The sequence below is a fragment of the Lontra canadensis genome, unplaced genomic scaffold, assembly GCF_010015895.1.
Source record: "Lontra canadensis isolate GAN:19392208 unplaced genomic scaffold, GSC_riverotter_1.0 scaffold105, whole genome shotgun sequence".
NCBI lineage: Eukaryota > Metazoa > Chordata > Mammalia > Carnivora > Mustelidae > Lontra > Lontra canadensis.
In genome coordinates, this window is record NW_022631099.1 from 2,483,634 (window position 1) to 2,509,023 (window position 25,390).

At 43.8% G+C, this 25,390-nt stretch overlaps 1 protein-coding gene across 2 annotated transcripts; it reads right to left on the reverse strand.

Annotated features, from left to right (window-relative positions):
* Nucleotides 1-694: 694 nt before the first annotated feature.
* On the reverse strand, nucleotides 695-22,241 carry YWHAB (tyrosine 3-monooxygenase/tryptophan 5-monooxygenase activation protein beta). 2 transcript variants are annotated; one of them, XM_032838640.1, is made up of 6 exons: nucleotides 22,068-22,241; nucleotides 7,535-7,837; nucleotides 5,250-5,373; nucleotides 4,205-4,368; nucleotides 2,974-3,069; nucleotides 695-2,663 (listed from the first exon to the last, which is right to left on the reverse strand). In XM_032838640.1, the coding sequence occupies exons 2-6, from the start codon at nucleotides 7,826-7,828 to the stop codon at nucleotides 2,607-2,609; spliced, it is 735 nt and encodes a 244-aa protein (XP_032694531.1). In that variant the 5' UTR covers nucleotides 7,829-7,837; nucleotides 22,068-22,241; the 3' UTR covers nucleotides 695-2,606. The 2 variants fall into 2 exon arrangements, with proteins under 2 accessions (XP_032694531.1, XP_032694530.1); XM_032838639.1 differs by lacking the exon at nucleotides 22,068-22,241 and adding an exon at nucleotides 21,336-21,454.
* Nucleotides 22,242-25,390: the final 3,149 nt, after the last annotated feature.

Here is a 25,390-nt window from a genome sequence, read left to right on the forward strand (position 1 = left end):
CTTCCCTTTCCTTATGGGAGTGTGGAAGTTTTTGTTTTTTTTTTTTAAAGATTTTATTTATTTATTTGACAGAGAGATCACAAGCAGGCAGAGAGGCAGGCAGAGAGAGAGGAGGAAGGAGGCTCCCCGCTGAGCAGAGCCCGATGCGGGGCTCGATCCCAGGACTCCGAGATCATGACCTGAGCCCAAGGAAGCGGCTTAACCCACTGAGCCACCCAGGTGCCCCAGGCGTGTGGAAGTTTTTAGAAAGGGTGCAAATGCTATGAGGAAACAGTGCTGCAGGCTCTCAGAAAGTGTTAGGGCAGAGGACAGTCTGGTAGAACCCTGGGGATGACCACGCCTTACACAAGCATCTCTCACAGGCTTTGCTACATCTCAGGGTTTAAAAAAAGGGGTGTGTGTGTTTTTTGAATGGGATGTAAAATAACTGTTCATAGCAAATCTTAGAAGCTACAAAAGAGGACCTAACACATGGGTGGTTTGTCGTGGAGGGCGGAGAAGCGTCCCGTAATAGAGAATGGCTCTTTATTAATGGTAATTTCTCCTCCTTTACAACACCCTGACTTCTGGTTCTAAACAGGGTGAGAAATAAAGATGTTCCCCACTTTTAGAGCAGAGCTACAAGTGAGTGTGACCAGAAGAGGCAGCTAATTCTGGTAGTGAGAGAGACGGCGCCATACATCAGTTCACAGGCAACTGATAAAATTTTTTATTTCACTTTTGAATTTTTACACTTTTCCTGATTATTCCGTGTTAAGGTGGAAACTAGAACTGTTTAAAAGACATACACAAATCTAGTACATCAATAACCGGGGATTTTTCTTTTTTTTTTTTTTTTTTTTTTTTTTGCTATACTATTTTCACAACCACAGGAGTGCTTGCTAGGCAATATAACCGTCACAGAAGCAAACGTGAGGCAGAATACTGGTAAGGAAAAACGAAGCAAGAAAGAGCTACCAGATATACAGACAGGCTCGTTCCACATTCACTACTGCATTTTCAAGCGCCAAGTATTAACTGCACATTTTTGTTCAGCTAGAAAGGGGGGAGGGGTTTTTTTGTTTTTTTTTTCTTTTTTTCCTTTTTTTTCCTTTTTTTTGGTTTTAAATCAGTGCATGAATATTTCTTTTCTCATTTCAGCAGATGGACAAACAGGCGGACACTACAGCTACATGGAATGTTCCAGGGAGAGGGGTACTGTGAGACTGGTAGGCCTGGCTATTCTGGGCTCTCCCCACTGTGGTGTTCATGCAACTTCCCTGCATTATAGGGTCTCGTTCAAACAGGTCTGTGAACTTGGCTGGAGGAGCACACTTGGGAGAGCTGGTGACAGGTACTAACAAGCATTATCAGGGCTGGCTGCAACACAGGGAGAAATCATGGGTATTTAAAAACACTTTTTTGACTCAGATCTCGGTCTGACTGAAGAGCAATGAGCGCGCTGAGAAATCAGAGGAAGCCAGAGCTATGTGCTGGCTCTTCTCAACTCCCCTGAAGTGAGGCCTGCGGACCAAAGTGCTTGCCATCTTCGCTCACCCCCTCCAGGCCCCCGCCCTGCCCGTCCGGTGTTCGAAAACGAACAGAAGACAACAACAGAACTGAAAAGGAAAAAAATGTAAAGAAGCAGGACAGAAACTTCAAGAGGGAAAAGAAAAACCAAGGTCAACAGTCAAAAAGGACAGTGGGAAGAATGTCTCGATTTCAAAATTTGAAAGCCCCAAGCTAGGAAGCACCCAAAGACTTGAGTACTTCTTAAGTGAAAGGCAATCTCTGCAGAACATGACTCTGAAAGGTATTACCCAGGAAACAGATAAGGCCATTCATAAGATACACGGCTTTTCTCTTCTTTAGGTCTTGGTTACAAGGAAAACAGATTCCACTACTGGAGCCCAAGTTGCAAATCAGTAAGATGGCTGTGGGAAAGGGGTGTTAGTCACGGGGTCTAGGAGCACTGGGCCTTTTCACGGTGTCAAAATCCAATTATCAGCCGCAAAGAGTTTCCATTTTAGGCTTCGAGTTTACGGAGAGGAAGACACTGTGGACATCTGCAGTCATGAACTTTTGAGTGGCAACAGCTCAAACTGGCCAAGTGTCTGTAATCCCCCCAAAAGAGGAAGAACTACTATGAGTTGCTGTCACAGGACAGGGGTCTCACTCTGCGTCCCAGCGTCACAATATAATCTCTATAACTTTCTGTACAACTTTACAATGGAACTGTTATTTCCGTGACTAGTTTGATTATCAGTTTAAATTTTCCAAAAAGTTACACATAATTTAGGTCTAGTTTTTCTACCAGTAAGAGTTCTGCTAAGTTACAAAACCCCATAATCACAGTGTTCAGTTAAAAAAAAATAATCAGCACACAGTAATCCTGTCAATGTTAATCAAAATCAAAACTTCAGAATGCCGTGGCATTTATGTGACCAATCTGAGTTTTAGATACACACACCAGCTGTTTATCCCATGGACCATTTTGCTAGGCTGAGGCTGTGAAAAATTGAAAGTCGACGTACGACTTTTTTTTTTTTTTTTTTTTTTTATCGCACAAAGGGATATATGTGAAGGGTACAGAGTGACACTGAACAGATCACGAAGCACAACAGACATTAGTTCTCTCCCTCCCCAGCATCTCCTTCATCTCCCTGGTTTTCCGACGTCCACAGCTGCAAGAGAAAAACAGAGCTCTAATCAAAACAAGGCTCCTAAAATTCACTCAGAGAAGTGGGCCCAGTCTGGACCAACTTATCTCACTTAACTGCTTCAAATTATCACTGTATTACTGCAGACTGTGAGGACTGCAGAGGCCAAAACTTTAGCAGTCATTTACAACCAATTTAACAATTTAGTACGTTTCACTCTACTTATAGGGTACAAATCCCCTCGGGGAGTCGGGCAACAGTGAATTCTTCGGTTGGTGATAGGAACAAGACTCTAAGCCCTCCAAGAGCAGGGTCGTTAACCAGCAGTACTTACAGTGAGATTGTCCCTAAGCAGCTGCATGATCAGGGTGCTATCTTTGTAAGACTCCTCGTTCAGCGTATCCAACTCAGCAATTGCTTCATCGAATGCCTGCAACAAAGAGCCATTAGCAGAGTTGTCACAGGTTCTCTGGAGCTAGTTTAGCCTAATTTTTTTCCTGTTAACAAATGTACGTACTTTCTTTTCCTGCACAGTGCTCTAGGGGAGTTGAGGCTATTATTAATGACCTTGTTTGCTAGTTGTTTCCACAAACAGATAATGCATGGTTATAAGGCACCAACCAACAATGACAAAAAAAATCCCCAGAGAACTTCACTGAATGTGGTAACACAGCAGGTATTACTGTCAACCCAACACAAATCCATATTATTATTATTTTTTTAAAGATTTTATTTATTTGAAAGACAGAGATCACAACTGGGCAGAGAGAGGAAGGGAAGCAGGCTTCCCGCTGAGCAGAGAGTCCGATGTGGGGCTCAATCCCAGGACCCTGGGATCATGACCTGAGCCAAAGGCAGAGGCTTTAACCGACTGAGCCACCCAGGCGCCCCCATATTATTTTTTAATTGCCAAACCTAACTGCCAATAATCCTTTTCCTTCCTTTACTAAAACTCAAAAGGTCTGATACAAGGAATAAAGGAAGAACAGACGTTCACACCCTAAATCTGATTCAATTAAGTGATGGACCTTAAATAATTCATTTCATGTACTTTTTCCAAATTAAAAAAAAAAATTTAAGTAACAGTGTGCATGTTGAAAGACTAAAAAATATGTAGAAAAGGCGGCTGAGTTACTAACAGAAGACAAGAGGCAGCCCAGCACACAAAGAAAACCTGGTCTGCTTTCTTTCATAAACACAGCTGTAATTTCAAATCTTGGTACAAGGAATATAATACATAACAGAGGCTGACAGAGCCCAAAGTCTGACAAGGCAAGGAACAACACACTACCTTCCCCCTGAATTTTCTACAACCACCCGCCCAAGCCAATAATTAACACAACGACAACAAAGATCAGCAGGAGGTGCGGAGAAGAAATCCAAAAAGTGATAGGTCTGTATTTATGTCACAAAAGATCTACTCCATCTCCAGAACATCTTCAGAAGGGCTAGCACAGTCAGTTGTTACATTCAGGCAATAAAAAGAAGTACGTGTACACACACACACACACACACACACAGGCAGTGTTATACTACAATCAGAAACCACACAGGGACTTTCTCACCGTTTTTGCCAGGCTGCAAGCCTTTTCAGGAGAGTTTAGAATCTCATAGTAGAAGACTGAGAAATTCAGTGCCAGGCCAAGTCGAATTGGGTGTGTAGGCTGCATTTCTTTCTTACTAATTTCAAAAGCTTCCTGGTAAGCCTGCTGGGAGTTCGACACAGTGGCTACAAGAAAGATAAGGACATTAAAGGCGAGGTTCTCTCTGAGGTACATCACATGCCGGACCCCCATCCAGTTATTTCACCCCTCCGAGCAGAAATGAGGAGCGACCAAGCAAGGGGTCAGTGTCTCCACCATCTGATTAACAACGATTTGTTACACGTTTACTCTAAGCCAAGTACCACATTAAATGCTTTGGGAAAGCAGAAATAACCTTTAACAAGATAGAACATGGGAAACAATATGCTCCAGTAGAGGAATTATGGACTTTATAGAGTCAGCAGACTCAAACCTGAACTCCCAACTCTTACTCTCTAAATGTGGGGCTTGGAGTAAGTGAAAACCTCTGTGAGCCTTGGTTTCCTCATCAGAATAACAGGCAGATCCCCACCGGAACTCCTAGGGTTGTATAAGGAATAAATGAGACTCTAAAATACTTGGCACATAGTAGGTACTTAGTAAAGCAGAGTTGTAGTTCTCACCATCACAAAACACATATGTGATAAAAGAAACGAAATACTATTTACTATGGTGGTTTTATACCATTAGTCATCTTAAAGTTTTACTTCTAAGAACAGATACCAAATAACCCTCAAGGGTTTTTGTTTTTTTTTTTTTTAAGAAAAAGATTTCTTTAAATGGACTACTACATCACACTTTTAATGTCCTCTGCACTTTCCCCTTAGATACATTGATTTGTCAACCCCCATTATGCTGACCTGCTAATCACAGGTCAGCAAAATGTTAGTGGTCTTTTAGATTCCCAGTACCGTGATGTTCGTGTCTATGGTAAACAAAGTAAAAACTGTTTGAAATTACTGAGGAGGAGGACTGGCTCCACTATTGGTCAATTTCCTTTAAAAAAAAAAAAAAAAAAGTTACTTACTTTGTTTATTATCTCCAGATGCCACCTCAGAAAGATATCTAAAATAATCGCCTTTCATTTTCAAGTAGAACACCTTGCTTTCCGGTTGTGTAGCATTGGGAATAAGATATTTGTCCAACAGCTCCTAAAAAATGATTCACATTCTGTTAAGAATCTGGAAATATTATTTACAAGATGTTAAAACTATGTTTGAGATTCAAGACACACTACCACTTCTAAATAATTTTGACGATTAAAAAAAACATAATTTGCATCCAAAGCTTTTAAGTGGTTTTTAGCCCAGGTCCTAAAAGCACATGCCTGTATTCTTCGGTTAAAAATCACTTTTGACCATCCACAAGGGGTTGATTAAAGTACAGCCATACAATGGGATGCCACGTAAGGCCTTAAAAATGATGATGCAGAACTACACCAATAACACGGAAAGATTCTCAAAAGAAGTCTGAGTGAAACAAAAAGATCATAAGTACCACATGAATCCTATTTTAATATTAAACTATGTACGTGTACACACAAACACATAAGGGAAAACTCTTGAGGAATATTTATCGGTATGTTAATAATGATTCTCTACATGACAGGATTAGAAATGATTTTTACTTTCTGATTTATACTCTTCTACCTGGTCACCACCCCTTTAAAAAAAAAAAAATGAACCTGTATTACTTCTGCAATTTAAAAAAAGAAAAAAATCTTTCCCTTTTGGGAGGAAAAAGGTGAATAACAGAGCAAAACTGCCAAAAACTAAGTTGAAAATCAATCAGACCTGGGTAGAAGTCCCTCCTCTGCTGCTTACCATCTGTGCCCCTGGACAAATGATTTCTAAGCATCCTGAGCCTCAGTTTTCCCAGCTATACAATGGGGAAGCACAATAGCCACCTTCTAGGGTATGAGGACAAATGAGCTAGAGTACATAAAGTGCTTAACACGATGCCTGGCACGCAGTAAGCACTCAAAAAGTAGCTAATACTATTATTAAGAATAAATTCCTTTAAACATTTATGCTTACAACAAAAGCAGTTCTGAAGGAGTCCAAGCTTCGTATACAGAGCAATATTTTCGAAGAGTTGTTTTAGAATGTGGCATCCTGAAAAACTGGTTAAGAGGCAGTAAGTACCATGCTTTTCTTCACATTCTTTCAGATGCTCTTAAAAGCTGGTCTACATTTCAGGAATTATGGAATTTTCTTGCCCTTGGAATGCATGCCATACTTCATCTGAATACCAGATGTACCTAACATTCAGGAATTAGTGCACCATTAACAAACCCCCAAATTACCAACAGGCAACAAATTTAGCCATGACACTCTTACACCATGAGTCTAACAAGAGCAGCTCAATGCAAAAGCTTAGTTGTAAGGGGATTTAATCAATCGATGTGAGAAGATGCAAGGGGCGGTAGTCATTTTAATACTCTCTGCAGACAGCCAGGGTGTAATTCCTTATGGGTTAGGGAGGAGGAATACTGCCTGATGGCTGACAAGCTTTGTACTGGTTTTCAAAAGAAAGGTGTCATGGGCAGTAACTCGGAGAGGCAGCGAGCAGGGGAGGAGGTAGATCCACAAGTGTGAATTCCTTTTCCCTTCAAAGCAGCCCTCACCGTTCATTTTTACCTGATTTCACCTGGAAGAAAAAGAAAGTTCCCAGTGGGCTCAGGATGTGAGGGAAAGACAATATGATCATGATTTGCTCTAGGATACACACCCCTCCCGTCCAACCCCAGACTGTGGCCAGAGCGGAATAGTTATGACTCAATCATCTGACTAAGGCTTATATAAAACCCAGGAGAGGACAATCCCCAAACCATTTTTGATTTGGCTTTGGACACAGGCCCAACGGACAGACGTGGCTAACTTTCAGGACCTGACGCTGTGTGGACAGGACTGGGAGAGGGGGAATGAGAGTGGGGCTTCTGGCTCCCACCTCCCCGGCTGGAGGTGACATCACCGCTCAGACACAGAACAGCCCATCTGTGGCGGCACCTACCTGAGATCCTGCCAATGTGGACTGAATTTCTAAAGAAAAGAGGGAGGGATGCTCCTGTTTGTCACAGATCTTTGTGAAGGGAGAGGAAAAATACCCCATTCGTGATGAGCAACCTCTGATCAAACAGGAAGTGAGGAAAATCACATCACATCACAGGCTTAAAAATCAGCTCCGACTGAGTGCAGCTTTCCAGCACATTCCGACACCTTTTTCTCATGAGCCGCGTGAGAGTTTGCGTTTGAGCGTTACATTAATACTGTTCGCAAATCGCCGTTTGAAACCGAAACCCCGGCCTCTTACCAGAACGTCATTGCAGATGTCCTGCAGCTCCGCCTCGATCTTCTCCCGGTACTCTTTGCCCATCTGCTGCTTCTTCTCATTCCTCTCTGTTTTCTGCTCAATGCTGGAGATGACGCGCCAGGAGGAGCGGCGGGCGCCCACCACGTTCTTGTAGGCGACAGAGAGCAGATTTCTCTCCTCGTTGGAGAGCTCGTGCCCCTGTTCCGTGACGGCCTTCATGGCTGCGGCCATGTCGTCGTAGCGCTCGGCCTGCTCGGCAAGTTTGGCCTTCTGTACCAGCTCACTTTTATCCATGGTCGTTCCCTAGGACAGGAGCGAGCGAGGAGAGAGAGAAAGCAAGTGTCAGGCTTCAGGGCCCTGGAAATGCATGTGTGAACCTTTTCCCAACCCGTCAGGCAAGAATCATATGTAAACACGAAACGTGTACTTGCGAACGCCCTCCGCCGTACTGAACATGAGCACTCAGAGGGCTAAGTCCCTTGCTAATTTTTTTGCCAATTAATTTTCCCAACAGCCCTGAAGAGTAGATATGTTCATAACAATCCCTCTCCCCCTTTCTGGAGGTGAAGAAGTGGAGGTTCAGAGAAGGCAAGTGACGTGTCCGGCAGCGTTGCTAAGAGACCGCAGACTCCAGCCTCCCCGTCCCCGCGAGTCTGATCAGCCTCCCCATCACACGCGGGCTGCTGGAGAACTATTTCTTTAGAAGCTTATGCTAAATACACTTCCTTAACTTCTTTTGAGAATTGTCTGGTTTTGACCAAATCTAGTTTTTCCCCCACAGTACTGGGAAAAACACCTTAAATCTGAGGACTGCCTCAATCTTAAAGCAAAGACAGGACTTTAAATGTTACAGCTGGCAGTGGCCATCAAGCAGTAGGAACCTAAAAAACAGAAGCCATTTTTGTCCTATCTTCTGCAATTTGCTGACTTGCAGGATACACTGTAGACAAGAGCATCAACTGAAGGGAAGGAGATCTGGCTCTTTCTAGCCCCAGCTCTGCTACTGAGAAGTGGTCACATTGCTTAACCTCCAAGAGCTTCAATTTCCTTACTGGAAAGAAAGAAAGAACATTACCTACTCTCCGTGGGGCTGCTGTATGAACAAATGACCTAATCTACGTAAAGGTGCGTTGAGAAGTTTAGAGCATTAAGTACAAATTATCCAACGCTAATCGTCTATATGGTATAGGCCGCAAGAGATGGGAGTGTGTTCAAGACGCGCAAGAGAACTGCAAACCGTAACTGAGTTCATTTACAATCTTTTCTGAAATAGTAAAAATTTTAGTAACCTCAGTTCACCAAATCCTCTATACACCTATCAGTAAACACTCCTTATTCACCTCCCCTTAGTCAGTTCCCCACTATAATAATCCCCATTTACAGACAATGCAGTAATTTTTGGATAAAATGTAACTAAAAAAATTTGTTAACCAGTAAGTTCAATAGACTGTTCATTTAAATTTTGGTATGTCCGTCTGTGCCACAGCGTAAAAATACACTACTATCTTAAACCGTAATAAGTTTAAATACTACTAGAAGTATCAGTATTTTTATTTATTTTTTCAAAGATTTTATTTATTTATTTGACAGAGAGATCACAAGTTGTCAGAGAGGCAGGCAGAGAGAGAGAGAGAGAGGAGGAAGTAGGCTCCCCGCTGGGCAGAAAGCCGGATGCGGGGCTCAATCCCAGGACCCTGGGATTGTGCGTGACCTGAGCCGAAGGCAGAGGCTTTAACCCACTGAGCCACCCAGGCGCCCTAAAAGTATCAGTATTTTTAGAACAAATTCTTACAGGGGCACCTGGCTGGATCAGTCAGTGCATATAACTCTTGATCTCAGGGTCATGAGTTTGAGCCCCATGTTGGGTATAGAGATTACTTAAAAATAAAATTTTAAAAATAAAACAAAAAAGCCCCCAAATTCTTTCATTATAATATACACAGCATCACAATTTAGAACTCTGAAAACAATAATTTTAAAATAGCAAAAGAAGTACTGTCTCCTTCTCACAAAGTGGTTTTTTACCTCAAGTTATTTCTGTATTTTCAAGTGTAGAATCCTATAGACAGGGCCCTACCACATGAAAATGTTTTATTACATGGAGCATAATGGTAAGATCTACCCCCCCAACTTAAACAATTGAGAAGGAGCTGGTTCCCTAAGTTCAGAACTACTATTTTTCTTCCCACAGTTTATTATCTAAGTCATACTCAAGCTGTGTCCTACATAAGGCTAATTCTAAGCTTCCACTCAGTGAAGTAAGTCTCACCTGATCTGCCTGCCTTCTTCACCATGTCACTGGAATGAGACTGTAACAGAGATAATCCTCACGAAACATTCCACTTGCTCTCCTACATTTCCCAGCAGCCCCCAAGCAACCAGAATGGGTCCCAGGGTGAGTTCTGTCACATGAGACAGCAGAAATGATGCCACTTCCAGGTGAAAACTTAAAAGACTGTATGTCATTTGCGGGCTCTCTTCTCTGACATCAGCTGTCTAGAAGGCCCTGTGCTCTTGACGATGTGCTAGGGCCTGCAGCCCGAGTCCCTGAGTGACTGTTTACATTGACTCCTATAGGCTGGCACTGGACACGGCAGTATAAAAAAGAAATCTTTAGGTGAAATTACTGAGATGTTGGTGATGTTAGCTGCCACACCACATCCTAGTCTACTCTGATAAAAGTATACCAAAAGGGACATCTGGGTGGCTCAGTCAGTTAACTGTTTCCAGCTCAGGCCATGATCCCAGAGTCCTGGGATCAAGTCCTGCGCATCAGGCTCCTTGCTCACGGGGAGAGACTGCTTCTCCCTCCGCCTGCTGTTCCCCCTGCTTGTGCTCTCTTTCTCTCTGGCAAATCAAAAAGTAAATCTTTAAAAAAAAAAAGGTACATCAAAAGGACACCATTCTTCAGCTTCAAATTATACCTTCTCAGTTTATGTCTAAGTTTCTTTTCTTTTCTTTTTTTTTTTTAAAGATTTTATTTATTTAGGGCGCCTGGGTGGCTCAGTGGGTTAAGCCTCTGCCTTCGGCCCTTCGGCTCAGTTCATGATCTCAGGGTTCTGGGATCGAGCCCCGCATTGCGCTCTCTGCTCAGTAGGGAGCCTGCTTTCCTTCCTCTATGCCTGCTTCTCTGCCTACTTGTGATTTCCCTCTGTCAAATAAAATAAAATTAAATTTTAAAAGATTTTAAAAAGATTAAAAAAAAAAAGATTTTATTTATTTGACAGAGAGAGAAAGAGAGAGATCACAAGTAGGCAGACGCAGGCAGAGCTGAGCAGAGAGCCCAACGCGGGGCTGGATCCCAGGACCCTGAGATCACGACCTGAGCCTAAGGCAGAGGCTTAACCCACTGAGTCACCCAGGCACCCCTATGTCTAAGTTTCTTGACTGCAAGTCTTTCAGTCAGGATACAGCCTCCATCAGCAAATAATCCTACTTCATTGTTCCTCAAAGTGAGAAGTAGGCAGAAGTCAACTTTCAATTAACTTCAAAAATGTTCCGGTGTGCAGACAAATCCAAAGTTCATCAAACAGCACTTGTGCAACTATACCAGGAAGGATTCCAATTAATAAAATCCTGGCCAAAAATAAATTAGGAGCTAAGCCATCCCATACAGAATTATAAAAGAGTAACAGAGAAATACAAAGGATCGACACTGCTAAAGATGCCAGGAAACTCTGTGGCCTTACCAGCCCAGCCCCCTGGTTAAGCTCCCCTCCCAAACACTCCAAGTTAAATCACACCTCTCTGAAGAATCCTTACTCCTCCCTGGGAGCTCCCACAGGTACACATGCCCTCTCTCTCTCAAAATCAAATGTGACCTGTTTGGGGCGCCAACTATTTTAAGCTTCTCCAGGATCACGGAAAGAGCCCTTGGACACCGAGAGCCAACATGATATGGTAAGACCCAATGCATGCCTTAAAAATGTATCCATCTGTTCAAAAAGAAATTAATTCCACACTCACACACACAAAACAACTACAACAAACAAAATCCACAGCTAAATGTCCTGATGCCTACTGCTTACATAACTTTTGACTTATGTAACACGGATTTTGAAGCAGCTAGACCAATTTCAACAGGAAATGGGTTACACAACACCCAGCAGTTTGGAGGAAGGCAGGAGACAAGGGACATCTGGAATTGTTCCTGGTTCTATATCTGCAAGAAGACTCCCATTCACTCTCTCCCAGACCCACTACCTGCAGTCCCCTTCATGTCTTTATGATCAGACTCGTTCTTAAAACTTTGATCGAGTCACTTCCTGCTCAAAATTCTTTGAAGTTCTCTCCTGCTGACAGTAGTCAGATTCCCTCCAAGATTTTCCAACCTATCTTCCTAGACTTTCACCAAAACATGCCTTCCACACAATTTGTGCTTCTGCCAAAATGGTTTTTTTTTTTTAAAGCTTTTATTTATTTATTCGACAGACAGAGATCACAAGCAGGCAGAGAGGCAGGCAGAGAGAGAGGAAGGGAAGCAGGCTCCCCGCCGAGCAGAGCAGAGATGCTGGGGGTCGAGCAGAGATGCTGGGGGTCGATCCCAGGACCCCAGGGTCACAACCCGAGCAGAAGGCAGAGGTTTTAACCCACTGAGCCACCCAGGCGCCCCCAAAATGGTTTTCTTAAAGAGTCTGCTTTTCTGTCTCCTTGTCTTTGCTCACCAAGCCACTCCCTCTGCCTGGAATGTCCTCCCCTGTTTACTCAGCATACAAAATTCTTCAGAGCAGGGCTCAAGAGCCATCCCCTTCATGAAGACTTTCTTAAACCGCTAAGCTGGAGATGTCTAACGTAACAGCCACCAGCCACATGTAGATAGTGCCACAGGTGGAAACTTTAGTATTTCGGATATATGGAGTTAAGTTCTTAAAAAACGATTAAATAAAATAAATTTCACTTGTTTCGTTGTACTTTTTAAATGTAGAAAATTTTAAATTACACACGGTTCGTGCTGTTTCTATCGGACAGCACTGCTCCAAGCTGAGAGTACTCTCAACAAAGCATTTCATCTATACCTCTCTTCATGTCCTATCACATTTCTCCAGTACTAAAATTATCTGTATATATCTTGAAGTCCCTGGCCACCCCATCAACTCTTTAGGGCAGATCTCCCACAGTGCCTTGCACATAATTAGTATGAACAAGCACCTGCTCAATGAATGAACAGATCCCCAAATGAAAGAATAAAACTGCAAATCTGGCAGCATCTTCTCTCTGCTCAAATAATTCAAAGCACCTCTTTTTCACAAGCATATTAAATCCTCATGTTTGCACCTTATTCCTTGTACTCCTGAACCCTACTTCAAAATTACTCAAAGGCACAGCACAGGGACTGTTGTTAGTGGCAGTGGGAGAGTACAGTGTCGGGGATACAGTTGGGTGAGCACAAATTAACACACAGACTTGTTGAATCATGTTACCGTGATTACCATGATATGCATGGTAACTAATGTTACCACTGTGTATCGACTATACTTCAATTAAAAAAAAAATAAGAAAAACAAAGTGGCTCTTGGTTCTGCCTTCACCCTCACTCCGTCCCTTTGAATGACTCTCTTTTGGCAGCTCCATCTAAACTCTGCCTGGCCCTCAAAGTCCTTCTACAGGATTTTGGCTCCTCCATACCTGTCAGGCTTTATCATCAGCCACTCTCCCAAAGGTACCTTTCCCTCTGGCTGGACATCCTTGAATACTCCATAAGTGGCACGCTCAAACACCCCTGAAATTGCTTTTCTAGTTCCTTCATCTAGAATGCTCTCCCATTTACTTCCTGCCTAAGCAAACTCTATTCATCCAACTGGCTAAAGTCTTCCCTGGCTACCCCAGCCCCCACTGAGGTTCCGGCCTGTGAGCCCCAGCCCACTTGCAGCCTGTCACACCGCCCAGGGCCTACACCACGTAAGTTATCTGGTACAGATAAAGAGTAGTGTCCCTTTATAGGCAGTTCCACGTGGATATGTCCTCAAAGGAAACCTTCACATTTGTTTCTCATTTAAGGTCTCACCCTGGGCCAAGCATAAAACTAATGCTCAGGTAAGTGGCTGCAAATTTTTTTCAGCAAATCTGTCCTGAGAGGGCAGAGAGAAGCCAGGGCAGCTTTAAGCGGGGTGGCAGAAAGGCAGCAGGACTAGGTCTAAGAGTGGGTTGTGAACTACAAAGCTACGTGAACTTGTTCAGCCTCAGCCTTCCAATCTGTACGCTGGCGATACAGCATCCTCCTCAAGAGACGTGCTGGGAAGAGGAGATACAGGAAATTAAAGGAAATCTTTTTTAAAAATGCATAGTGCAAACCAAATGGAAGTACTATTATTCCTCTCACAGGACCTCCACATCACTGTTTCAATCCACAATGTGAGCTTGAATTCTTTCTTATTTAGCATACAACCCATGAGAAGGAAAGCCAGTAGAGATTCATCTCCTACAGGAAGTGAAAATGTTACAGGGTTAACATTCCTAGATAAGACTCCACCCTTCGATAGCCTCAAACCGGACACCCATGGTAACTGTAACACTCTTATCCATTAGTTCCTAACTGAATTTTCTTGAATTGAATATTAAGAAGTGATGGTTTATAATCAGGACCTACTTTTCTTCTAAGACTTTCAACCGATGTCCTACCACAAAAACACCTCAGCAAGGGGGCTTTTATTAGCTTCCTCAAAAACCTTAAGAGACTAGCAGCTTCACCATCAGGCCCGGCACTAAGAACACAGAGACACCAGAGCCCACTTTTCCCCATGCTGGGCTCAGATCGGGAAGACACGGACAGGTCTCCACACAGCTCTCAAGCACAGCCGCAGGGCGACGACATGCGTCTGTCTGCTCGAAGCCACTGGATGCAGCACTTTAGAGGAACGGGAAGCAGGTGCGGAGTAAACCAGCACTGCTGAGTGAAAAACTGGGAACAATCTAAATATCTAATAAGGGAGGGGTTAAGAAGAGGGATGCTGGGCCAAGACTACATGGTTGTCAAAAGAAGGGATTTAATGTCATGGATCTGCTGATGAGACACATATAACAGGAAGAATTAGAAAAAGACGTACAAAAGTATTTCATTTTCGTAAAACACTCCAAAGAGTATTATGAAAAGTATTCCAAGGGTGCCCATGAAATAACAGGATTTCCTGCAAATACATGAAACCTCAAATCTGACCGTAAATGCTGAAACAAGAGTATCTATGAATCCACCAAGGCCCTCTAGTTCAAAATTCTTTGCCCAAGGGATTTCTCTTATCCAGATTCAGGATACTGAGAGGTCATCTCATAGGGGCCAGAAGCAGACACCCAGTGTAAGAGGGAAAAAATAAAAATAGAAATGACTACCCACTGTTAAACCATATTAAAAAAAAAAAAAAAAAAAGAGCAGCCTTGCAACGGAAGAGAATGACCTTCTGAAATATGGCCTTTAGAAGTACTGAACTCTCAGCTCTGTTTTGTTTTCAAGGAAAAGAAGAGGCTTAATTCTGTTTGTTTTTTTGTTTTTTTAAAGTAGGCTCCACACCCAATGTGGGGTTTGAACTCACAACCCTGAGATCAAAAGTTGCATGCTCTGCTGACTGAGCCAGCCAGGCGCCCCATGCTCAGTTATGAAATACTGAGCTTTAATTAAATTTGATAATTTCCTAGAAATTTAAAATTGAGGATTCCACTATCTATCGTGTGTGAGGATGACTAAACCTCTATTATGAAACACACAGGAGTGGAATTTGTTTCTAGGAAAGCCCTACATAATATGTATCTCAGCTTCTAAAGAGAAATTAGGCCATTTTTTTTTACAGTAACTTCTCTGAACCTCAGTTTCCTTAAATGTTAAAAGGAAACATTAGCAGCTATTGAGGATGTACAAAAAAATGGCAAGATGGTGCTGGTCAGAGTAAAGGCTCAGTAGACATATTCTTACTCTTTTGTTTTGGTTTGGGTTTGGGGGAGGGGTGCGGGGGGGCGGTGACAGGGAGAGAGAATCTGAAGCAGACTCCATGCTTGGTGTGTGGAGCCCGACGCAGGGCCGGATCTCACGACCCTGAGACCATGACTTGAACGGAAATCAAGAGGAGGACACCCAACTGACTGAGCCATCTAGGCGCTCCAACACACTTTACTACTTCATTAAAATGTAGTGCATATAATTTAATGTGTGTTGAAATCACTGTAAATGAAAACACTAGCAGTATGTCCAGGAACTTTTCTTGGAATTCAAAAGAAATACAATTAGAACAGTGTGGTCCTTGTCTCTGAGAGCTCACACTCCCCCAACTGGAACAGAAGACAGCACATACTCAAGGGTTATAAAGTTTCTTGAAGAAACCAGCCAGAATTAGAGGGAAGGGGTTTAGAGTAAAAGTGGCTGGGTCCTCACTGGTTTTCTGGGCTGCAGGGGTTCTGCCAGGAGAAGAAAACGATACCCCAGGTAGGGACAAGAAACACCGATGTATGAATAAAGAGCACATTATGTTTTTCTAGATGAAACTGAAGAAATCAAAGGCCAAAGTAAATAAAGAGATGAGCAGAGTTATGAATCTGGAGGGAAAACTGACAGGAGCATCTTTACAAGCTTCCATGGGGTAAGGAACTGACGGTAAATTCTGACTAGCATTCAGTTGTACCATTTCAGACAGAGGACCCACAGCACCACAAGGCCAAAGTTACAGTTCCGGAGTCACTCCGGTGAAGGAAAGACAGATGCCAAGGTACAGCAGGAAGAACCTGAGAATGTCAGTGGGGCCAGGTGGTTAGGGGGTGTTACCCAGAAAAAGTGAAGTACTCCTGGCTCTTAAAGAAATCTCCTCTCTGAAAAACACCCACTCTAAAAAATGTCTGTGTGCCATTCTACACACAAATTTCATAGTCCTGTCATAATAACCTGAACTCCATTCAAACATCTGCCTGCTCTCTGAAAGAAAATGAAACACAGCATATCCTAAATACAAAATTGTTAGTGCTGATGTCCAGCAAACACATAACTGTGGAGGGAAAGTTCACTTTCATTTCAAAATCTCTTCCCTCTTCCACGTCAGTTGCTGAGGATCACTGTTATTTAGGTTCAACTGGCCAAAATTAAACTTTAAAAAATGGAGGTATTGAATGATATGCCCAAGGTCACACACTGTGAATCAACAGCAGATAAGACAATAAATTAACCTCTTTGTGTCTGATGATCAATCCCGGACAATCTGTTAGTTCTGATCCATAAATGCAGCTCCACTGGTCCATTTTGGGAATAGGGTTCAAAAGCCTGGAGCCCATCAATACAATGGAGTGACCCAGCCCAATTTACCAGTACCACACACCAATGCCACAGGCTACCTGATCTCTGTGAGTCTGTTTTCTCATGCATGAAATAGGCATTCATTTAATATGGTTCTTGGAAAGAGTAACTTAGTTCATGATGCAAAATACTTCAGTGTCTACACACTGTAAGCACTCAAATGGCAGCCACACCGGAGTCTAACAAACGTCATCAGCCAGGCTTGAAAGGACACTTCCAACACACCTCATTTCTTTTAAATCCAGATGGATTTCTTTAAAGACTTTTAGAAGAAAGGCACATGTTAACTTACCTATGCCTATTTCTAAAGTAGCACTTAGCATAATTTACTGTAAATGTCTTTACTGACTCTCACATTGGATTGTGAGCTTACGGTAGGAACCCAGACTTTTATCTTTGGGCACCCAATGTGTGGCACAATGCGTGCCATGCTGAGTATGACTATTCGATCACTCGGTGCACTTTTTAAAAAGAAGGGAACGAGGCTGTTATTTCCTATGTGGACAGAGTAAGTAGACCACACCTGACCTATAAAATACAGACTATATTTATCCTCTGCCTTAGTCTACTTTAGAATAGAGCCACCCCAGCTCCAGTCAGGAAACAACACTATGCTTTTTGACTAATGTTTCTCAGCTACCCATTTTTATATTTATAGATTCAAAATGAGTTTCAACAAGCCCTTGGAGTACTGTCCATCTCCTCTTTTGTTCAAAAGACGGTATCAGCTAACTGGCTCGGTAAATGTAACAAAAATACTCATCATTTATAGTTTACCCAAATGTGTAAAGCACAGGGCTTTAATATCAACTCCTTTAATCCTAAACATCCTATGAAGTAGGTACCCCTATAGGCCCTTTTATAGATTCCAAGAGTAACTTGCCCTGGGTCCCATAGGTAAAATGAGCACACACGCTTTCCTCTATGTGGCACTAACTCCTAAAGATCAACTATGATTCTCAATAATTACTTTTGAAAAAGGGAGAATGGACAATTTTTCAAAACAAAAAACAAACAAAAAAAACCCCATACAGAATTATTACAGTGAGGTTTCAGGGATCAGCCTTAATTTATCTAGCTTTAAAAATCAAAATAAAATTAACTTAAAAACAGCATATGCCAGGGGCACCTGGGTGGCTCAGTGGGTTAAAGCCTCTCCCTTCGGCTCAGGTCATGATCCCAGGGTCCTGGGATCAAGCCCCTATATCGGGCTCTCTGCTCAGCAAGGAGCCTGCTTCCCTTCCTCTCTCTCTGCTATTTGTGATCTCTCTCTGTCAGATAAATAAAATCTTAAAAACAAACAAACAAACAAACAAACAAAAAAAAAACAGCATATGCCAAAAAGCTCAACAGACTGTCAAACAAACTTTAAGGTGAGGTTTGTGGGCAAACAATAACAATGGCCAGGACTCATATCTACTTTATTGTCACCTCTGTCCAGGTCAAGGCCATTCAGAAGTAACTTTTACTCCTGGGTCTTTTGGGGAAAACAGTGAAATAAAACTAACAGGAAGAAACTTACATAAGAGAGGACTGGCCATATTTAAAAAAAAAAAAAAAAAAAGTCATCTCTCCAACCTACAGCCTGCTGGGAATGACTTGTTTTCTTGAGGCCATCAATCAGTCTCATCTCATTATAAGTACACATTAGAAACATGTAAGTATGCCTATATTAGAAGATCTTTTAGCCCAAAAAGCAGTAAGCTTTCTTACTTGGCTTTTAGCACACGTATCCCAAAATAGAAAGTACTTTAGTCTTTTTCCTCCTTAAGTATTCCCCTTAGAAAAATTCCCTTAGAATCCAGCTCCAACTGTTAAGTTTCTCCCTCATGACACAAGAGATGACGACCAGAACCATATTCATGTAAAGACCAAGATGGTTGTAATACTTAAAAGTTGCTTCTATCCAATGAATTTCTTGTTCCCTTGCTAGGGTGAATTGTCTGTCACCTCTCTCTAGAAATATGTAGGAACCAAGGAATGGGAAGTCCCTTTACAAGTAAACCTTAGTTCATTCTGGGGTATCCTTATTCCTTAAAGGAAAATGGCCCAGTCTGACACCACTGAAAGAAGTACCCTAATAGGACATTATAATTTACAATTTTAATTTACTAGTTCCTCATCTCTTCCTCCCCAACAAAATATGGAAAATCTAAAAATCTACAGAAAAAGTAGTATGATAAACCAAAATTAGTGATGGGAGTCCTGATCAAATTCTGTTAGATGAAGAACCAAGTATCAGACAAATCAAAATGCCACAAAGTAACTGATGACCTGTCTCCCTGACATGAAGCAACTGCGAGAACACTGGGTTTTTCACAAGCTTGCTTCCTGATGCACACCAGCAGTATCATCCCAACGGGCCAGAATGAATACAGTCCCTCCAATAAATTACATATGTATCTTCAAAAACAGCTAAAATCCCTGTCGAAACACATTTACTTTAATAGGAGACACATAAAGAAAAATTAAGGACAAAATGGGGTTCACATGAAACATGCTCCACCACAGGTAGACACTTATCACCAGAGCCAGACTGCTGGGTTTGATTCCTGGCTCCAGCACACTTACTTACCTTGTGCTATGTACGCGCGTGTGTGTGTGGGTGTGTGTACCCCTGGGAAAATTATTTAACGCTTCTGTGCCTCAGTTCCTCATCTGTAAAATGGGGCTAATGGTACTTACCCATCACTGGCTGTCAGGAAGGCTTTAGTATGTGTAAAGAGCTGAGAACAAGGCTTCACACACAGTAGGTAATGTGATAGCTATTACTATTATTACAGACTAACTGTCCTGATGCTACCTCATCAGTTAGTGAATAAATCACAGAAACAGATTCTATGTGTCTATACTATATAGCATATACGCTGTACCTAGTCTCTCTATATATTCATGGATATGGTCAAATAACATAAATTAAACACCTACTATATCCCAAATGCTTATTTTGATTTTTCAGTTTATCACAAGAACACAACAAAGACTATTACCACCTGGATTGTACAGATGAGAAACGAGGCTCAGAAAGACTGGACATGGGGTACACAAAATAAAGTTCTACAATAACATATCAGTTTTTGAAAACAACATGTATACAAAGCAGGGATCAGAATGCAGAATTCTCATCAGAATGCAGCTGGAGGAAAAAAGAAAGCCATTAATAGTGAATTCTGTGATTAAAAAAACAAAACCAAAAGCTTACATTTAACAGTTTACCCTTTGTAAAAAGGCCCCCAAAACAACTCTGGAGATAGAGAAACTAAGAACCAGAGATTAAGTAACACACTAAATACCCCACAGTTAGAAAACGCTGCAGGGAAGACCTGAATCAAATTTTTATCTGACTCCAGGTCCAGTGCTCTTTGTTTCTGTATCCACAGCCAAATGGGCAAAAGGCACTTTTCTTCGCAGTGGCTCAACTCTCTGGAGACTCTGCCTCCGGAACTAGCATCATGGGAATTTGCTCAGCCTGGTTTTATGGAGGCTGCCTCCCTGATCTATAGAGCTCCAATTCTAAAATGGCTTCAACATAACACAAGCGCTGCATGATGGGAAATGTACAGAAGATTATAGGGTAGGAGCCATACTCCAGGGGCTGACAGTCCAGAAATATTTGCTCCTGATGAATGAGGATATTCAATCTAAAAACTAGGCGTGTGGTCTAGGCCAAATTACCTCATTTCTCATAAAGACTTCATCTGTAATGTGGGTGAATGGTTTCTTATCTCACTGAAAAGAGAGGCTAGGAAAATCACTCAGCAGTTGCTACTGGATTATTACTCTTCCATTTGGAAGACCACACCTAAAATTCTAAGTTGGGTCTAGTAAAACTGACAGGTTTCACCTTCCCCCTCCTGCATGCTGCTAAGGAAACAGATCCTAGAAAAACGAGGGCTCAGGCGACTGAGATATTCCTAACTGAGAAACAGGGTACACTGGAAGCAATCAAGGAGAAAATCACTAAGAATCAAACATTATTTATACATACACATTTCCAAAGAGAAAATGCAAAAAGCTGGGGAGCCACGTGTCCAGTTCTATAAACTGCCTGTATGTGTGGTTTCAAACGAACAACTGAGACACAGTGAGAAATGGAGACGATTTTCATATGCTTGAAAGTGCTTCATCTTTCTTTTCGGATCCTGTGGCCCTTGATTTTTGTATGTTCCTAACATCATCCTGCCAAATCCGGTCTCCCACACAGGGCAAGTAAAATCCGAGTCTGACGCTATCTAGCCTTACTAACAAGAAAAGGAGTGAAGACAAGGACAAGAGACATGCATTTTTACAGAAAGGTTGGCAAATGGTCTTACCAATACTGCCACCTTCGAAAATCCAATTACATGCAGTTCTCCATTTGCAATAGACAAAGATGTACTCAATCCTCCCAAGAAAAAGGGCCCGAATCAATCCTATCCCTTCCCTACCACCACGGAGGCCACCAGGCAAATTTCAGTCCTAAAAATGTGCTAACACACAGTATGGGGGGAGCTGGGATGAGGACACAAAAGACAGGCATTAAATGACGGTAAATACCGTGGAAGAACACTCCCGATTTGCAGCCTCTGATCTGTTTTTCCTGAGGATCGGGCCTGACTCCGTAACCGGGTCCAACAAATGCATTTTCTTGACTCAAACCTCAACCCCGTGCTCAAGGAATCTCGGGTCTTGCTAGGCTCCCAAACCAGCGAACGATGATGAAATGGCTTTACTGCAAAGTGGGAGGGGGTTTTCCCTCTGCTCTCTCCCAAGGTTAAACCCCTTACCCATCCAGAGGGAGTCAACAGAGGCCCTGCGGTTCGAAAACTCGCCCGTATTTGGTTAAATTTTAATTTTTGGAAACCAGAAAACAAGGAGCAGGGGTGACAAGGCTTAAAGGGTCGGTCTTCGCCGCCCGAGGAGCAGGGAGGGGTCGCGCGGGCCACGAAGGTAGGTCGGGAGGGAGAGTCGGGGGTCCGCGGCTGAAGGTCCCTTCCCGCCCCTTACGGAGCCGCACCCCGCCCGCAGGGCAGGGCCGCAGGCGGCAAGGGCTTCCCGGGCCTTTCCGTGAGCTAAGGGGCCCGGCCCCGGAAACAGGGAGGGGCCGTGGCCAGGCCGGGCCCGCGCCGCAGGCGGCCGCGCGGAGCCGAGGAAGCCGCGCGCCACCACCTCCCGGGGCCCACCCGCAGGGTCGCCCGCTCCGCCACGGCGGACGCCGCCGATGGGGGTGGGGAGAAGCTTCGCGCTTGGGCCCCCAGGGGCCCCGGGCAGACCCCGCGCCGCACTCACCGGGGGAGGGCAACAGGAGGAAAAGACGCTTGTGAGCGAAGCTCCGAGCGCGGTGACCGCTTCCTTCCCAAGCCCACTCCTCAGGCGGCAGCGGCGGCGGCTGCACTGGCGGCGACGGCAGCAGCTACCCCGGCTCCGGAATCGGCGGCGGCGGTGGCGGCAACTCCACTTCCGCTCCGGTCACCACTTCCGCTCCGGCCCGGACCCCGCCCCGCCCCTGCGCCGACTCCTCATTGGACGAGCGGGGCACGGGGTTGCCCCGGCCGCCCGAGAGGGGCGCTGACGGAGGGAGGAGGAAGAGCTGGGAGACCTGGTCGTCGCGGACGGGGAGCGAGGAGGGGGCGGGCGGAGGGGGACGGAAATGGGGGCGGGGGGGCGGAAAGAGGCTGTGGGAGAAAAGTGGGTGGAGCTGGGGGGGGCAGTGTGGGAACCGGGGGTACTGGGTGAGAGGAGGGCTTGGGCTGGCCCGAGTCCCCGGTGCTGCGCTCCCAGCTTGGGCTCAGAACCCTGCAGGGCCGAGCCCACAGACGCCGGGGTCATCGGTTCCTTCCCCACCCAAAAAGGAATCGCCACCGGGTCGGAGGCTGAGGTCAACCCCCTTTGGCTGTGTGCTTTGGGAATACTAGACCTAGGGAACTACAGAAATTGCTCATCCTTCAGTTTTTGCTTAATCTTCCCTTCAGCCCTTCGAGGCACTCATCATTTTCTCCTTTTGTGGACAGGATAGGCCCCATGAAGTGCCAGGAATCGAACCAGCCAAGTCTTTTTTTTCTCTGCTGTCTTCCTTGAGACACGCCCTTCTCAAGGCTCCTAGGGGAAGCTTAAGGAACGGAAACCGGCCTCTACAGCCCCTCATCCAGTTCTCCAGAATGTCTCTCATCTCCTCTCCCTCCCTTTCATTCATTCTTTAAGCAGATATTTATGGAGCAGGCTTTGTGCATAGTGTTGGAGACGCAGCAAGCACAAGACAGCCAGGCACTGCTGTCCTGGAGCTTGTAATCTGGTAGGAGAAAGATCAAGTAAACAGGCCTTTGTCATCTCTCCTTTACCCTTACTTAGCTGAATGATAGACTTCTAAGTCACCACCCTACCCTTAGCCCTGCCCCCCATCAACTGCCAAGGCGATCTTTAAAAAATGTCATTCTTATCTTCCCTTTCTTGCTTAAATCCTTTGGTGATTACTCACTCAGACCTGGGAGACAAGTGATAAGCTCCCTGAGTGTGACAGTCCACGTTCTCCAGAAGCTGCCCTTAACCTTCCTTCTGCCTTTCCCTGCTATTTCCCCTCCATCATAAAACCCCATTTCCATTGGATGATGCCTTACCCTCCCACTCTGCCATCTCCAGTATTTCTAAGCCATTTGTGTTCATTGCCAACATCTTTTTAAAGACCAAGCGATTTCTGTGTGAACAGAAATCTGCATCAGTGCCTTGTCAGCCAACACTGTGTCCACATTTCTGTGTGGCAACAACTGGCTGAAGCCAAGGAGTGGCTGCCCACTCTAGGTCAGGCACAGATTGTTCAAAGTGCCAGGGTCTCCTCCTGACCTGAGTCTACTTTTCAAGTTATCTGCCATATAGGCATTTGTGCCAATGACCCCTACACTCTTAACTTAAGCAAGAGTGCAAGAGAATCTTGTGTAACGTAAACAGCATGGATTTGACATTAAAACCACAGGATTTGAACCCCGGAGGTTTCCCAGTGCAAAAACTTCTCCATGGGGATCCATTTTTGGCAAACCAAAAGATCAATACTAGCGATTGAATAGGTTGAAATAAGACGTAAATGTAATCAGGGGTACCTGGGTGGCTCAGCGGTTTAAGCCTCTGCCTTCAACTCAAGTCATGATCTCAGGGTCCTGGGATCAGCTTGGGCTCTCTGCTCAGCAGGGAGCCTGCTTCCCCCTCTCTCTGCCTGCGTCTTGCCTACTTGTGATCTCTGTCTGTCAAATAAATAAATAAAATCTTTAAAAAAAAAAAAAAAGACTGAACGGAATTGGACTGTGCCTTTTGTCCCCATCCAGAAAATGCCTTGGTGGGTCAGAGGGCTCATGATAATTACACCCAAATGATGGCATCAGTACAATGAGGGAACAGAAGTGCCCTTTGCCAGGCATCTCTGAGCGTCTGCTAATAGGTTGCATCGATGACCTGCTTTCGCCATCTCTGCATTCTAGGCCAAAGGTCAGCAAACCACAGCTATGAATTGACAGACACAAACAGATATTAAAATACAATGTTACAGATACATCCATTAGAATATATGTGCCATATATATATTCGTAAGAATATATATATTATATATGTATATATACTACATAAGAATATATATTATGGGAGCCTGGGGGAAGGGCCCCAACCCATCTTGGGAATGTGGTGGGAGAGCAGGAAAGACTTTCTGAAAGGGAAGATGCTTGAGCCTTACATTCCATAAAGGGCTTGTTTTAAATTAAGAGACTGCTTTTTTAAAGCAGTTTTAGATTCATAGAAAAATTAAAGAGATAGTACAGAGAGTTCCCATATACCCAATCTCTGCCCACCCACAGAGTCCCTTAATATTAACATCTTAGTTTAGTGTTATACATTAGTCAGAATTGATGCACTAATATTGATATGTTATTATTAACTAAATTCAAGTTTACATTAGGTCCCTTTTTTTTTTTTTAAAGAGAGAGCAGGAGCGGGGGTTGGGGAGGGGCATGAAAGAGAGAGAGAGAGAGACTCTTAAGCAGGTTCCACTCAGTGTGGAGCCCAACTCGGGGCTCGATCTCACAACCCTGAGATCATGACCTGAGCCGAAATCATCAGACGCTTAACCTGCCCAGCAACCCAGGTGCCCCAGGATTCATTCTTTCTGTTGTACGATTCATTGGATTTTGACAAATGCGTACTGTCCGGGATCTCCCATTACAGTATCATACAGAACAGTTTCACGGTCTTAAAGCTCCCCTGTGCCTTCCGTCTCATGGGGCAAAGAGAGAAGATGCAGAAGAGGAGGCAGAATTACACTGTTGTTTTCCTCCATCCTGTCCCGAGGGGGCCTGTGCTCTCTCTAAATAACATTAAGGCTAAAAGCAAAAAAATGAAAGATTAAAAAAAAACCCACAAAAACGATACAATTATTCAACCCTCACCCCCTGCCCTCACCCCAATCCTTGGCAATCATTTCTCTTTTATACTGGCTTTAGTTTTGCCTTTTCCAGATGTCAAGTAATTGAAATCATACAGTCTACAGCCTTTACTGACTGGATTCTTTCACTAAGCAGCATGATTCAAGGTTCCTTTGGGTCTTTTTATAGCTTGATAACTCATTTCTTTTAATC

What these genes read in the sequence shown, in the direction of transcription:
- YWHAB (XM_032838639.1), bottom strand. Translation starts at nt 21,422, where the DNA reads ATGCATTTGTTGGACCCGGTTACGGAGTCAGGCCCGATCCTCAGGAAA. An exon ending in ACATCTGCAATGACGTTCTG is followed by an intron (nt 5,374 to 7,534) that starts GTAAGAGGCCGG and finishes ATCATTTTTTAG; the next exon opens with GAGCTGTTGGACAAATATCT. An exon ending in ATCTGGAGATAATAAACAAA is followed by an intron (nt 4,369 to 5,249) that starts GTAAGTAACTTT and finishes TCTTTCTTGTAG; the next exon opens with CCACTGTGTCGAACTCCCAG.